Source organism: Staurois parvus, unplaced genomic scaffold (assembly GCF_062004578.1).
Source record: "Staurois parvus isolate SC_StPar_1 unplaced genomic scaffold, SC_StPar_1.0 ptg000051l, whole genome shotgun sequence".
Lineage (NCBI taxonomy): Eukaryota > Metazoa > Chordata > Amphibia > Anura > Ranidae > Staurois > Staurois parvus.
The window spans coordinates 1238455-1255623 of NW_028317847.1; the positions used below are offsets into that span (position 1 = coordinate 1238455).

General features: G+C 41.8%; 1 protein-coding gene across 8 annotated transcripts in view; it reads right to left on the reverse strand.

The window, feature by feature from the left end:
• The window catches only part of ADAM22 (ADAM metallopeptidase domain 22), a 368503-nt gene that overhangs the window by 85715 nt on the left and 265619 nt on the right, over positions 1–17169 (reverse strand). For all 8 annotated transcript variants that reach the window (XM_089666234.1, XM_089666238.1, XM_089666236.1 and 5 more), the window contains exons 15-17: positions 7706–7805; positions 4043–4114; positions 2617–2709 (exon numbers count right to left, since the gene is read on the reverse strand). In XM_089666234.1, coding sequence (XP_089522360.1) covers positions 2617–2709; positions 4043–4114; positions 7706–7805 — 265 coding nt within the window. The remainder of the gene's footprint in view (positions 1–2616; positions 2710–4042; positions 4115–7705; positions 7806–17169) is intronic.

Genomic DNA, 17169 nt, shown 5'->3' on the forward strand with positions numbered 1-17169 from the left:
CCCTGGTTAAGAACCCGTTTACTGTGCAATGCCTTTCAAAAAAAGCTAAATTTACCAAGTAATGCAAATAAGCAACCCATAAGCAATCCAGACACATCTCAAAATTCAAACTATTGTTCCCTTGAAAGCATGTTATCCTTGACCTGCTTCTAAATAAGCCATACATTATGCAATTTTCTTTCCTTCAACCACTGGTTGAAAGAATGAAAATTGCCTGATTCCCACATTAACACCAAGAGTTCCTCCCGCAGTGCTATTATGATCTGCTGGTGGGGAGAGCGGGGAGCCTTCCCCTCTGGTAGAATTCAATTTATTATTATTATTATTCAGGGTTTATATAGCATCAACAGTTTGCTCAGCACTTTACAATATAATGGGAGACATTACAGCAACAATACAGTTCAATACAAGAGACTTAGGAGGGCCCTGCTCCTTGGAGCTTACACTCTAAGAGTTCAATGATCACTGCTGTACTTCTATTTTCTCCATCAGCTCATTCCTCACAGTTATTGGTTTTTGCTTCACTTACCTTTCGTATAAAGGATAAATTCACCTTTCATAACATGTTACAACCATATGCAGGGTTCTCATCATTCATTCACAGCACTCTGTGAACAGGAAAACTACAAATCCTGGCAGCCTTTGCGGCTGTCAGCTTGTAGTTTTCAATGAGTTCATTGAGCCTTTCTGTCAGTAGTATCTGATCGCTCGTACGGGATGTACAAGCAAGCAGATATAGTGACAGGTCAGGGGGAGACCTGCATGGCACCAGCAATCTGATTGCTGGTGCAATGCTTTAGAGCAGGGGTCTCCAAACTTCCTAGACAAAGGGACAGTTTACTGTCCTTCAGACTTTAGGGGGGCCGGACTGTGACCTTTGAGAGGAGAAAAGGTCCCAATGTCAGTGGAGCAAAAACAATGCCCCATCTTTGGTGTCAGTGGGAGAAATTGTGCCACATCATTGGTGTCAGTGAGAGGAATTGTGCCCCATCAGCGGTGTCATTGGGAGAAATTGTGACCTATCGTTTGGTGTTATTGGGAGGAATTGTGCCAAATAATTGGTGTCATATGGAGGAATAGTGTCTCATCATTTGTGTCAGTAGGTGGAATTATGCCCCATCATTGGTGTCAGTGGGCCCCATTGTTGGTGTCATTGGGAGAAATTGTGCCCAATCGTGGTGTCATTGGGAGAAATTGTGCCCCATCATTGGTGTCTGTGTGGGAAATTATGTGTCTATATATACAAAATGTGCATGATGAACTGCTTATAGCAATTCATTAGATTAGATGTGTGAGAAATTATGCTCCATTGTTGGTATCAGTGGATGAAATAGTGCCCCAAGGGCCAGATAACAGCAAGCAGAGGGCCGCATCTTGCCCTTGGAGTTTGGAGACCACTGCTTTGGAGGCTCCACAAACAAAAAATAATAAATGCACATTTTGTTACTTGCAAAAAAAATGTACATTTATTATTTTTTGTTAAAAGATGAACTTATCCTTTAAGATTACGAACTCTTTTGAGAAGGGTTCCTAACCCTCTTGTGTTGATTTTTTTTGTAACTGGATAGTCTCCCTTTACTTTGTAAGGCACTGTGCAAACTGTTGGTGCCATACAAATCCTGAATAATAATAATAATAACAGGAGCACAGAAGGCCCATCACTGACCACCATATACAGAAATGATCTTTTTAAAGAATAAATACGCCTTTTTTATAAAAATAAAACTTTCTTTTGGTTATTTTTTAATCCATGTGACTTTGGCCAGGCAATTGTTAGTGGGTAAGTTTTTAGAATCATGCACACCTAAAGAGATTCTGTACTATCTCATTTTAAATAATTCTGTACAGATATCCTGCTTATTTCAAGAATAGGATATTGTTTATCCTGAGACTGGCTGTTCTGATGGCAACATTCACGAGAGGAAAATTAACAGAAAATATCAAATTTGCAAACCTTATCGAGGAATAAAAGAGGAGCCATTAAGCAATATTAAACCCCAAAACAAAAATGTACTAAATTGCAGCTTACCAATTCTTGGATGTGGTGGCTGCATTAGTTTTCATGTTTAGGCCTTTTTCCCTGTATTTTCACCTGGTGGTCCTACCAGCAAAAGTGTCAGTTAAAGGGTTGAGAAAAAACATTTAACATTGACAGGGGTGCTTGCAATGGTCATCTTTTGTTCATTTATGTAAAATCTTTATCCCAAAAGGAAGAAATTGTTGCTTTAACTGCTTAAAAAGTGTTAGCTGGAGTTCACCTTTCATTTTTTAGTCGAGGATATCTAAATATGCTAGTCCACTTAACACTACTCTCGTCCCAAACTGACAATGCTTCTGTCCATGGGTGCCTTCATTGCTCCTCCATCCAGAGTGAAAAAACCCTAAGACAGGAAGTGTGTTACTCACTGGATCACCAGGTGAAAATAAAGGAAAAAGCTTAAAAAAAATATTTAAGGATTGGTGAGATGCAACAGCTTGGTTTTGGGTTTAATACTGCTTTAAATGCATTTTAAAAATGCACTTATCCTTTAACTTGTGGATTGGTGATGGGTTTATATTGAAGTTTTATGCCATCCTGCCTTGCATGCTTTATATATTAAAGAAAGTTTGTCTTACCTTGCACATGGCACAACACAGCCCATCGCTGCACTGTGATTCTTCTGTTAACTTACAGTGCTTGCAGCACTCTTCTCCCTCTTTTGCACATTCCTACCAAACATTAGAATGAACAAGTAAGAATAAATCATAATATTACAATCCGCTTAATATGTTAAATCAAGGCTTAAAATTTCAAGTCTAGACCTGCTAGCCAGGCACAAACCTTACTCTCCACCAGTTGCCCCACCCAACCTTGCCCAGGTCCGCCTCCAACCCCACCCCTGGCCCATCCCCCAACCCTGCCCCCAGCCCTGCCGCCAACCAATCCCCCTTAAAGCTTATGAAATTACATTTTTCTTTAGAATAAAGAGTCCAAAATATAAAAAACTGCAATTATAACATAGGTTTATTATGTGAATGTAAATATAACAGCAATAGATTAATAGCAATAGGGTGCAATCAAAATATCAAGTTTTACAGCTTTAAACCTGTAGTGAACATTTTGTATTTTTTTTGTTTATTTCCTGCATCTTTAAAAAGAGACTTTAGTAACTAAAGTCTCTTTTAATAGATGTAAGTTTAGTTTACAGAAGTATAGCATAAGAAAAAGTGCTTATTTTGATGCCTAAAAACATGGAATAATAGTTACTGTAAACATGTTGTATTTTTTATCTCCAGCAGAGACCTTAGAGAAGTGTGGCATTAAGAAAAAAGTGCCTTGATGGCCAAAAAACTTTGAATAAAATAAATAACAATAGTAAACATTTTGCATATTTTATCTCCATCATCTTATTAAAAGAGAGCTTAGAGAAGTAGTGCATTAAGAAAAAACAAAAAAGTGCTTATTTAGATGCCAAAAAACATGGCATAACATTAGTAAACATTTTACCAAAGATGTGCTAATAGAGCAGCCATGGTTTGTGTTGTACAGCAGGACCAAGACTTGTGTAATACCCTTTTTCTGATGCAAAATACCACTCCAATGGCTGTGTGTGGATTGCAATCTATTCCATGAAGAAAAAACACACCAAAAAATTATTTTTTGGGATGACAAAAAGCAGTAGGAAGCCAGTTTCACATCAAGATTTGCTATGGTTTTCATTGTACAGCAGGAACAAGACTTGTGGTGGAGAGGGTGTCTCCTCTCAGTGGAGGAGAGCGGAACTCTCCTGCACCTGTCCACTCAGCTGCGCTGCCAGTGTAATGGCGGTGCTGAAGAAGCCGGAAACTGGAAGTTGGAAGCCAGAACTCAGCTTCACAATGAGGCTTGGAGCGCAGGTACAGCCGCTCCATCATCTGTGCTTGCCGCTCGCCACAGAAGGATTTCTCCATTTCTCATTTGGCGAGCGGGCGAGTGGCTTTTTCAAGTCCTGTGTTAAACCATGCCAGCCACTAAGGCAGGATCTATTCCAGGACACAGAACACTTGCGGATCATTCATATACCTCAACAGTTCCACAGTCACATTCTTCACCAGCTTCCACAACGCCGTTACCACACTCCGGAGGATCCAAAAGCTGCAGTAAAACACAATTATAATAAATTAACAGGAAACATGGCATCAGCCATAAACCTTTTAAACAGCAGCACAAAGCTCTCCTGTTTGGTTGGGGTCTGCCTTCCTGTCGTACTTTCACCTTCTAGCCAGTGGATAAGCACCCTGTATTTGGGACCTTGTGGTTAGAGGTAATTTAGTAGATGAAAATATTTTTATAATAATTTTCATCAGCGGCAAGTTTTCACTGATAACAGCTAGATTAAAATCAATTCAATGTTTATCAAAGAATGAAAACTAAACGAAAATGAATCGCACATGTCATCAGTTTTGAACAAAATTTCAGCACGGTTTGCTCTAAAGTCCTGAACCTGATCTAATCCTGTCCTGAGCCACATCTAAATCTGTCCTGAACCTGATCTAATCCTGTCCTGAGCCACATCTAAATCTGTCCTGAACCTGATCTAATCCTGTCCTGAACCTGATCTAAACCTGTCCTGAACCTGATCTAAACCTGTCCTGAACCTGATCTAAACCTGTCCTGAACCTGTTCTCTAAACTTGTATTGAACCTGATCGAATCCTGTCCTGAACCTGATCTAAACCTGTTCTCTAAACTTGTCCTGAACCTGATATAATCCTGTTCTGAACCTGATATAATCCTGTCCTGCACCTGATCAATTCCTGTCCTGCACCTGATCGATTCCTGTCCTGAACCTGATCGAATCATGCCCTGAACTTGATCAAATCCTGTCCTGAACCTGTTCAACTTCTGTCCTGAAGCTGATCAACTCCTGTCCCGGACCTGATCTAATCCTGTCCTGTGCCTGACCTAATCCTGTGCTGAACCTGACCTAAACCTGTCCTGGAACCTGATCTAAACCTGTCCTGAACCTGATCTAAACCTGTCCTGAACCCAAACAACTACTTTACCCACCTGTTTATGACTTGGTTTTATTCACATAAACACCTTTTATATCACAACCATTAATCTGTGTCTGTAGTGCATGTTCAAAAACCTTACAGCTCCAGTTTCAATGTGAATTGAAAAGCAGTCAGGTCAGGATTTGAAGAGAGAAAACCGTCCTGAAATCGTGTTCACAAACTCATGACGTGCAATTTGGAAGCGGTTCCCATAGAAGTCAATGAGCCTGTAATCCGCACCTGAACCGGACTGCACCAATCAGAATTCAGACAGGACTCTTTTTCAATTGGCACTGAATCCGCAGCACAGGAAGCAATGTTATTTCACATGTCAATGCAGATTGGATGCGGTTCAAATCTGCATATATGTGAACCGGCACTATTACCATAAATAATAACACGTTATTAGATTTTTTTTAGTAAATATAAACTACTAAATACCATTTCTCAACAGCAGTTAGAGCAGTCTTGTGACTTCTATCAGTATCCAGCAGAGCACTGGTTACAGCTTGTAAGAGGAGTTTTCATTCTCTTCTATGAGGCTGCATAACCTCTGACCCTCTGTCTGGACAGTGCTGATTGGCCCTGTGCTGATCACATGCACTCTCCCAAGAAAAATAAAAAACTAAGCAAATGGATTGGGGACAGTAGAAGAAGGGGAGGATCAGAGGAGAGGATCAAATATCCTTTTTCACAACATTGCAAGATTAACCCCTTAGATTCCACAGTGAGTATAACAAGCATGCTTTACTACATATACAGACTGATTTTATTGTTGTGGGTTTAGTAGCACTTTAAATAATGCATTGCAATTTAACTAAACCCATTAGATTTTAGTCAACTAATATGATTTTAGTCGACTAAAATGTACTGGAGATTTTAGCCGACTAAAATGTAGGATACTTTAGTTGACTTAAATGTCTGGAGATTTTAGTTGACTAAAACACGACTTAAACTAAAAAAATTCAGATGACTAAAATATAACTAAAACTAAAATAGCATTTTAGTAAAAAGACTATGACTAAAACTAAATTAAAATTTGCCATCATATTAACACTGCTTGTGGTTGACATTGGCCCTTGTTCTATAGGAGGGGTGGGGGGTGTGCATGTGAACTGCGTGTTACTAGTCATGTTGGTTCTATTACGTGACTCCCTTCTCTCATGCAATCTCCACCTTTATTATGTTATTACAGCACAGACCCCCTGGAAGGTACACTGGGATGGTACATGAGAGATGCATGACTACTAGTTTTTGTAATATTTGTGTTTGTTTTTTACTATCTACATTATACTCATAATTTATAATTTGTCAAAATGTGAGAAATGCTGATATCGGTGATTGATTTGAAATAGTCTGAACATTGATGATCTTTGTAAATAGTTTAAAGAGTAACTCCTCTTTTTGTGGAGAAGAAAAACAATCCCCTCTGGGTGATCTGTGAACATTGCTGGGATTTTAACAAAAGTTGTTGTAGATTCCTTCCTATTTCTGCTCTGAAGAAAAAAGCTCTTTGTTCCATTTTGTGCCTTTGGATATTGATTCTGAATCAAAGTGGCTAATTCATTTTAAATCAGCTGGTACACATTCATGGTTCTGATGAGAAAAGTTGCAGTGTTTGCATCCTTTTAGGCCAGGTCCAAATCTGTGCGGCAATGCAGGCCGTGTTTTGCGCAGACACGAGAGCCCATTTATTTGAATGGACTCCCGTGCTCCGGGACACGCAGGGAAGAAGTCCCTGCACTTCTTCGGAAATCACAGCCCGCACGGGAACCGAGGATCCCAGTACGGTTGCGATTTCCAGTGTGGGCGGTGTGCCATTAAAATTAATGGCACACACCCGCGGGTATCGCATTCCTCTGTGTGGGTGGTGCGGTTGCAAGTATTTGTGCGGGTCCCGCAGCGGCACCACCCGTGGAGATGTGAGCCAAGCCTTAGAACCCTTGGGGAGCATCTCATAAAAAAAGATGTTGCAGAGGATGCCTAAAACCTGCCTTGTATTTTAGTGCAGACTCCTGGTAAAATTCGTGAGCCAATCAGACAAGCACGTAATAACATTTCTGGGGGGGCGATCTTTGCACCCACAGTGTACAAAAAAAACTTTCAGGTTGCCATATTGCAGTGAATTTTACAGAAAATGAAAGCAGCTGAAGACTGAAAAGGAAATGTAATTTTCAATAACATCAAGTTACAATATGGCGTGTGTAATGACTGTATATGTTATATTAAAGTAGACCTACAGGCAAAACTTTTTTTCTCATTTTGGATAGAGCAAGCGAGGGTTATAACCCCTATCAGATTTCCCATTGGGGAGATTTCCCTTCACTTCCAGTCCCATAGCCATACAGGAATTGAGAGGAAATTCTAGGGACCCCCAGGGCACCAGAACTAGTGTCCCCTTTGGAAGATTTCCCCTCTATATTTGGACAACCCAAAATTTCTGATTTTCTTTCACTTTCAATGATAACAGTAAACAGAACAAATAGAGAGGGGGGATCTCCCTAATGGGGGCACAGACAGCAATACAAACTTGATAAGGGGTCTAATCCCTTTCCACACAATCCAAAAAAAAAAAGAAAAAGTAAAAACGTAATTTAATTTTGCATTTCTACAAAAAGTATCTTCACTATAACAGCCAGAGTGGTCTATTAATAGGAGATGAAAAGTACATGAAGGGAGGGAATACACACCTTTGAGGGCTTATTAAACAAACAGGCTCCTCCACCGGTATTCAGAAACTCACTGTATTCCTCTATGTCACAGTTGGAAAACTTGCTGGGAAGATAGTATCTGTGAAAAGAGATCATACTGTATGATATGAATGGCTTTATTTAGGAATATATACTTTCTTTATCCTATATGTTAACAAAATTGCCTCCTGTATGGAGCTCGGGCCTCATCAGTTCAGCAGGGGGGTGATCAGAGCGGTGAACACAGTCAGTGATCAGTGCTAATCGCTCCTGTGTTCATTCAAAACTAAAGCATAGTAAACTGTGCTATGCTTCAGGTTGTGAATGAACAGAAAGCCTCTATACAAAGTGCTTTCTGTTCATTCATCTGCAGTGCAGTTGAGATAAACAGATTGAGGACTCAATTGTCCTCAATCACTCTCTGTCTCAAAAGGACGTCGATGACGAAAGGCGCAGGGCGGGAGTCAGGGATCGCGGTGGCTCCTCTTCCAGCGCACGCGCACTAGCGGCGGCTCACGCCGGGACACAAGCACCAGGTCCCGGCGGGCCGCAGCTGACAGGACGCCGCACATACGCAGTAGGAGCCGCGGGCGCGCCTCGGGTGGCCAATGACAGTGCAGGGTGCAATATTTAAAGATGCCCTGCACTGTCACAAATTGCCGCAAGGTCTATCTGTGATCCTGATTTCCTGTACCTGCATATTGACCCTGATTGCCCTGACTACGCTGCCTTCTCCTGTGCTTTGACCCGGATTGTCCTGACTACGCTGCTTTCTCCTGTGTTTGACCCGGATTGCCCTGACTACTCTGCCTTCTCCTCTCCTGATCCCCGGCTTGTTTGACCTATCTGCGGACTGACTTATCCTGCTGACCCTGCGTGTGACCTGACTACTCTTTGCCTGCCAATTCTGTACCTCGCTTACCCCACGGGACCGCTGCTCGTGACCCATCCTGCTAGGTCCCGCCGTCCTCCTCACATCTGGCTCTCCCGGTACCTATACATCCCTGGAGGTTCCCTCTGCCACTGGTGGGCCTGCTCAGAGGTCGTGACCTGGCCCTGGTCTGTTACAAGTCCATCCCCACCATCAGGGGCCCTGGTGAAAGCACAGACCGGGACTTAGACTCCACGCTTTGGGTAGGTCTGTCCAGTGGGCTGCCGGAGGCACCACCTGGCGGATCATAACAGCGGGGCTTGATTGCTGTGACGTTATTACGTTCCCAGTGGTCGGTACGGCGCATGTGCAAGGCGGCTGGGTTTGTTTTATTTTATCTGGATATGCTGTTTATGCTGGTGTTGGCTAAGACACCGTTTTTTGTAAGTGCAATGTGTTTGTATTAAAAGAGATGATTTTAAAAGGTACTGCACCATGAGCATTTGTTCTTTTCCAAGTGGTTGTTCTAACATCCTATGGATATGGTGGTGTCTATAAGAAGTGGATCTATTTAGTGGCACATCCTACTGCAGAGTATTGCTCCCTGGATATCGATCCTCAAGCCAGGTATTGGCTATTGCAGACTATTGCTCCCTGGATATCGAGCTTAAAGCCAAGTATTGTCTCATCAGTCTGCTGATCATCGCTCCCAGAGCAAAAAGCGCTTTATGCTGATTTATAATATTATCAGCATATAGCTCTGGTGAGTTTATTTAGTTTATTTGGTGGTGGATTGACACAGCTTTTTGGTGGATTTTGTTTGAAATTATTTTCATCAACTATACCAATTTAGAGTTATTTAATGTGACTTTATATGATTTATTTTTATGGGACATTTTTTTCACATTTTTTCAAATTTTTTTCTTTTCTTACAGAAACAATTGAGTACTGTCCGTGATACTTTTTTTATTTGCACTAACATACAATTTGGAGGACAAGCTTTCGGGGTATGTCCCCTTCTTTTTTTTTCTTAATAATTTTGGTGATTTAATTTACTAGCACAAATTGTTTGTTTTATTATTTGTACACCTTATGGTTATATGGCGGATTTTGCAGCTGGTAGAATATATTTTCTTTTTGTGTTTGGTTTAGTGAGAGTAATATATTTTTTTTTTCTGTGGCGCCATCTATATTTAATTACAACACAGGTACTTTGGCCATGTGAATGAGTGGTATGGTCATGCAGCTGGAGCCACTTGTTACTCTTTGGGAATGCAGCAGCTGTACAAACACAACCACAAGTACTCATTTGACAGGTGCGCAGGTGTGGGTGAGTGGAACCTGTGGCTGTGTTCACATACAGCTGCTGCATCCCCATACCGTATCTGCACACATCTCCAGTCTTCAACTTCCAGGACTCTGCAAGTACAGAGAAATACCTGTCGATCTCACAGACATGCATTCAACTCCTAAGTCTTGCTGTAGGCTGACAACACAGCTATTTTGTGGACTGAGTGGTGTCAGCCCTTCTTAGTTGTCTTTTGATAAACTTCTCAAACACTCCTATTTTCTAATGCAGGCCACAGACAGGTCGTTTATCGTCCGAATTTTCGTCCGCAAGAAAAATCGGACGATATTCACGCCGTTAGTGGGGCAATACCGTCGGCCGTTTTTCACGGATCTTCTCGTTTACTTTTATTGGTCATGCTGGAAAATCCATAAAAAAACGGCTGTTTTTCATGGACATTGGTGCCAGCAACGACCGATTTTTTGTTTATTGGCCAAACACCCCGTCTATGGCCTGCCTAAAACATTTATTGTTTTGTAGTCTAAGATAAGAACTAGGACGGCTGATTTTACTCCTTGAGATAACACGGGAAGTGAGCAGAGGATACAAGACTGTTCTGAATTTCTGAAATGATTAACATGTTTTTTTTTGTACGTATCGAACACATAAACAAAATACTTTCAATTATATGTTTTCCAAAGCAAAAATGAGCAAATAAGACAATTTAATTGGTAGGGTTTACACAAACTGTGACATCTTGCTGCCGCCTCTGCCTGCCAGCCCTTTATGAGGTTCTGAACCACGGAAGGCAGAGGCGGACTGCCTAAACGGTGACCGAGAGATGCTGGGGACAGCTTAGTCAGTGTGTTGGGAGTGTGCTCTCAGCACAGAACAGCTCTGCACCATGGACAAATACAGTATGCGCAAAATACAAATCCCTGCCCTGCAGTTGCACATACTGTATTCATTAGGCGAGAGGTAAATTACTTTTTTGGCTGGAGTTCAGCTTTAAGATCCTATTTGCTATTCAAAGCCAGGCCAGGCCACTAACTCCTTATTAATTGTACCAGAAAATGAAATTTAAATTTCTATGACAACAATGAACGATCATGAATCAGGGACTTGGTAATGAAAGAGAGGGACACACAACTAGGTAATAAACTGTACAATTACTGCCTACATTATCTAAGTGTGCAACACTAAAAAGTTTCCCTGAACATGTCTAACATTTAATGAACAAAGAAAATGATTGGAAATGGCAACAAACTAATATTTCCCCATTTGCTAAAGACATTATTAGCTGATGATGAATCAGGTTATTCTTCTTCAGGTCTTTTATCATTTTGTTCAATTTATGTCTGCTCTGTTAGTGCTGAATAAACATTCGTTTACAGAATTAATGTGATCAATAGAAGTGGCAGCTCAGTAGAAGGATGCAATGCTAAAAGCAAAAAAAAACAACTGCTTTGATAAGTAATGTGGAACAGGGCACTCCATTAGACATCAAGGAGAGGGATCCAAATGATGGAGGACACTGGGGTTAGGACAGAGGAATGAGTCAGCCTTTAAAAAAATTAATTGCTTCGGGGGAAAAAAGCCAGTAATTTGCTATCATAAAAGATACAGCACTTCGTTGTTTATTCATTGTTAGGTCAACAATGAAGAAGATACATAGTAGGTCTAAAAGTTTGTGGACACCTGACCATCACACATGTATCAACTTATTAGACATCTCATTCCAAAACCATGGGAATTCATATGACTTTTCTCCCCACCCCCCTTTGCATCTCCATTTAGCTCCAAAAGAGCATTTGTGAGATCATGAGATCAGGTACTGATGTTGAACGAGAAGACCTGGAATCCAATTCATCCCAAAAGTTGTTCAGCAGAGTTGATGTTAGACTCTGCAGATCACTCAAGGTTCCTCCACACCAAACTCTTCAAACCATGTCTTTATGGACCATAGGGGCACAATCATGCTGGGATAGAAAAGGACCTTCCCAAAGCTACTGTCACTGTCACAACAAGTGCCAGTAGGGTTGATTTACTAAAGCTGGAGAGTGCAAAATCTGGTGCAGCTTTGCATAGAAACCAATCAGTTTCCCGGTTCCAGGTATTGACAAAGCTTAATTCAACCAGTTCCCAATAACAAAATGACAGCCAAGAGGGACTTTCATCAATCTGGGTGGGCCGAGCTGTGGTGATATCTGTGACCCGCTGTGTCCATTGGACACAGCCGATGACTGATCTGTGTACCGGCCCATTGCTGGTACCATGTGACTGCTGTGACCAATCGCAGCAGGACACATGACAGTTGTAAACAATAGATGGCTTCCTTTCATGCCATCCATTGTATACAATTGTGTTGCTAGCTGTGATTGGTCACAGTAATCACATGGTATAGACTGGGCCATACACAGCACATCTGTGTCATGTGATTAGCTGCCGCCAATCACAAAACAAAAAACACTGAATGAATTGATTACATTCAGTTAAATGCTTGCCTATAGCAGTGAAATTCACTACTATAGGCAATCATACTGTGTGAAAAAAAAAATTATAACATTATATTACTCTGGTCACAGTGTTTTATAAAAACAACAATCGTAAAAGAAAAAAAGTAATGAAAAATAAAAAAAATAAAAATTAAAAAAAATACATTATTTCATTTTTTCCACACGGTCACCAATCAGTGTCCCTGATCACCACCACTCCAGTTATATGATGATGCTGCACTGCACTGGTAACAGTATGTAAAAAAAAAATTGTAACTTTTTTTTTTAAATTTCTTCATTTTCCAAAAAAAAAAGTGGCAAAAAATTACAGTGTCAAAAAACTCTCCATGCCTCTTACTAAATATCGCAGACTGTCTACTTTCCATAAAGGGGTCATTTGGGAGATATCTGTTCTGTCCTGACATTTTTGGGCTTCAAGAAATGAGATAGACCATCAGGATTGATCGATTTTCAGATATATCCCATAGTTTGTGGACTCTTTTCTACAGACTAAATAAAATACACTAATTTGGGTTATTTTCACCAAAGAGATGTAGCAACATACATTGTGCCCTAAATTTATGAAGAACAATTATTTATTTACATTTTACAACAGAAACAAAGAAAAACTTTCATTTTTTTTCAAACATTTCGGTCTCTTTTCGGTTAACAAAAGATTAAAAAAAACAGTGGTAATTAATTACCACCAAAAGAAAGCTCTAGTTGTGTAAACAAAATGATAAAAACGTAGTTTGGATACAGTGTTGCATGACCACGCAATTGTCATTCAAACTGTGAGAGTGCTGAAAGCTGAAAATTGGCCTGGGCAGGAAAAGGGTAAAAGTGCCCAGTATTGAAGTGGTTAAAAAAATGAAGTTAGAAGCAGGGGCAGACTGACAACTCATGGGGCCCCCAGGCAGTGGGGGATCATGGGGCCCCTGTGTCCTTGCCCAAACTCAAAAAAGCCTATGAAAAAGGTACCAGGGGCATCTCATGGGGCCCCCTACTGACCCCGGGCCCTCGGGCAGTGCCCGAGTTTCCAAATGGTCAGTCCGCCCCTGGTTAGAAGCTACCATGCACAGTATAAACAGCACCCTTCACTGGAAACACCTAAACTCAATTATTTGGGGAGTAGTTCACATGCTTTTGGCCTCATAGCAGACATGAGAGTCAGTTGCCTACAAATTTTGGCCAGATAATGAATCATCATACTTCAACGTGACTTGTGATTGTAAAGGTTCATTGTTTTTGTTTTTTTTTTACCAAACATGTTATACTTACCCGCTCGGTGCAATCATTTTGAACAGAGCAGCACCAATCCTCTTCTCGGGTCCCCCGCCTCCTCTCCTGGCTCCTCCCCCCTGCTGAGTGCCCCCAGAGGAATCAGCTGGCTATGGGAGCACTTGTGCGTGCTCGCTCCCGATCAGCCTCTGTGTTTATGAGACACATAGCGTGGATCAGCCCCGGTCCCTCTTCACTGGCTGTGAATGTGTCTGATCCAATGAGCAGGGAGAGACCTGGGACAGCTGCTACACTTGTGCACATCGCTGGATCGAGTAAGTATTAGGTGGGGTTGAGGGGGAGCTTTCACCTTTAATGCATGAAGGTCAAAAAAACCTTCAGCCTTTAGAACCAGTTTAGTGATAATAAACCAGTTTAGTGATAATAAACCCTCAGTTTCAGCAGCTGATTAAATTACATACAGAGTGTGCAGAGTCTTTACCTTCTAACCCCTACCATTGTTCCTGTTTAAGCTGGTGCCATGACTGCTGCCTCAGGTTTCCTGTTTCAGGGTGACTGCTTTCTTTTGCAACATCCTATAGAGCCACCCTTGCATGTAGGTACTAAAATTGTGTCTGCTTTACTGCGTACATCATTACACACAGCCCTGTAGCCTAGGATAGCAAGGCACTCCCCTGCTCCTCCCTCCCAAGTTAACAGATTGACTTGAGGCTGCACTGTCCACCAACAACTCTTTCCTGTAAAGACCGGAAATTCAGCAAAGCAGCACTGAAAGAGAAGGTACCAGCAGCACTGAAAGCTGTAGAATGCAAGTGCTAGGGTAAGAATTTTAACAGATAGTTTACTGAGAAATGTTAATTTATTGTGCTCAATGTGTTAAGCCAAAAAAGGGTTTAAAGTAGTTGTAAAGATTTTTTTTTTTCTCCCAAAATAATAAACATGTTATACTTACCTTCTCTCTGCAATGGTTTTGCACAGTGCAGCCAGAACCTCTTCTTCTGGGGTCCCCTGCCAGCGATCTTGGCTCCTCCTCTTCTCCGAGTGCCAACATAGCAAGCTGCTTTCTATGGGGGCACTCTTGTATACTCATTCTTGTGCTGGGCTGTGTGCATCTATAGTCACACACAGCGTGGCTCAGCCCTGCCCCCTCCTCATAGGGTTTGACCAACAGCAGAAGGAGCCAATGGCCAAGTCTCCTGTGAGGAAAGACAGAAGGCAGAAGACACAGATGGGCAAGCGCTAAATGGAGATACGGCTCAGGTAAGTGTTTAAGGGGAGCTGTGGGGAGCAGTTTTTGAAAGATTTTTGAAAGTAGTTATAAAGGCAAAAAGTTTTTTTTTTACCCTAATGCATTCTCTACATTATGGTTAAAAAAAACCTTTTTGCCTTTATAACCACTTTAATACTATTTGGAACCACAACATAGGGTGTTGCAAAGGTCATTACATTGTAAATACATTTGTTGTCCTTCAAAGTGCTATTCTGCTCTGGATTGGAACCCCTGTCTGTATAGAGGCAGAACACTAATACTCAGCCCTAAAATAGTACAGCAGGAAAGGGGTGAAGAAACCAAACAGAATGAAGACAGAAATTTCAAAAGTGAGAAAAAAAAGATGATATGGAGAAAGAGAGACGGACGCTGTATCATGGTCTACTACAAGCCCTACAGCCTTTCATTGTAGGTGCCCAGGAGTGCCTTGTATCTCTTACAACTCAAACAACATTGCTGCTCCACACAGGTCAGGATGGATGTTATGGTACCATGGGGAACCTGATCAGTCACCTAATATCTCAGACGTTTGGACATAAAACTGTAGATTAAACATAAAGATGATAGAAATGCTCCCTGACTGCCTAAACTCTGCAAAAACATATCACCATCTTCTGGACATGACCAGAAACTGCAAGACGACTTAATTATTATTATTATTATACAGTATTTATAAAGTGCCAATAGTTCGCTCAGCGCTGTACATTACAAAGCGGGACAGAACATGTGACAGAACAATACCAATACAATGCAAAACATGAGGGGATCGAGGGCCCTGCTCTTTCGAGTTTACAATCTAGGAGGGAGGGGATGGTGGCACAGAAGGAGATAGCTGTGGGGGGTGGAGTGGTAGGAAGAGTGGAGGAGGTCAGCAAGTTAGCAGGGGGTGGTGTAGGCTTCCCTGAAGAGATGGGTTTTCAGGGTGCGCCTAAAGGAGAGGAGAGTAGGTGATAATCTGATGGGTTGGGGCAGGGAGTTCCAGAGGATGGGTGACACCCTGGAGAAGTCCTGGAGGCGGGCATGGGAGGAGGAGACCAGGGAACTAGAGAGAAGGAGGTCTTGTGAGGAGTGGAGTGTGCGTGCTGGGCGGTACTTGGATATTAGGTCAGTGATGTAGTTCGGGGCAGTGTGGTGGACAGCTTTGTATGTCAGTGTTAGGATTTTGAATTTGATCCATTGCGCAATCGGAAGCCAGTGGAGGGATTGGCAGAGGGGGGTGGCGGAGACAGAGCGGTTGGAAAGGTGAATGAGTCTGGCAGCCGTATTCAGGATCGACTGAAGTGGGGATAGCCAGCGGCGAGGCAGGCCAGTGAGGAGGGAGTTGCAGTAGTCGAGACGTGATATGATGAGGGAGTGGATGAGCTGATAATAACTGATAATGTAAAAACTCAGCCTGGGACATCACATAAACCTCTTTCCTGCTTGGAACATCCTCACCATCCCCAATCATGATACACGGCGCTTCTCTGAAAATGTCATCAATGAGCACTCCGGTGCAGAGCAGGCGAACAATCATTACTATTCATTTTGTAAAGTGCTGAGCAAACTGTTGGCGCTATATAAATCCTGAATAATAATAATAATAATAATAATATAATGAGTGTGTTGAGCAAACTGGAAGATCCCTTAGTATTTCAAGACAGTTGGTAATCATGAGTAGAATTATCATGGATTTTTTTCAGCAGGAATGTGGGGGAACACAGTTCCTGCACTGAATGTATAATATGGCAAGGGGTGCTGGGGTGCTAGCTCTACAGTCTGGTTCACATTCAAAAGCTTTAAGTCTCGGTTCACACTACTGCGACCTGAAAGTCGTGTGACTTGCAGTGTGACTTTGCCAGGCAACTTGAGTACTACTCTGAAGAAACTTTCAGGGAATGCCTGGGTAATCTTCCTGTAATGTCGGATCCAAATCACATCAATATCAAGGAAGATCCAACTTGGAGGCCACTTCTATTAAAGTCTATGGGCACAAGTTGGATAGAAGTCGCTTTGAAGTAGTACAGGAATCTTTTCTAAAGTCAGAACGACTTCAGTAGTACTAATGAAGACAGCTCTCATTGACTAACATGGGATTTCACATGTCATGTGACTTGGGGTCTCACAAGTTAGATTCCAAGTTGCAGCAGTGTGAACTGAGCCTAAGACTGAAACCTGGATCCCTGAATCCTGAGATTCTACTGTTTATCTTTTTGCCATGGTTAAGAAACATGAAACGGAGACGCCTGTTGGTTCTTGTAAGTAACAGAATGAGCTTACTTCAGAGCAGGGGCGGACTGACAACTCATGGGGCCCCCG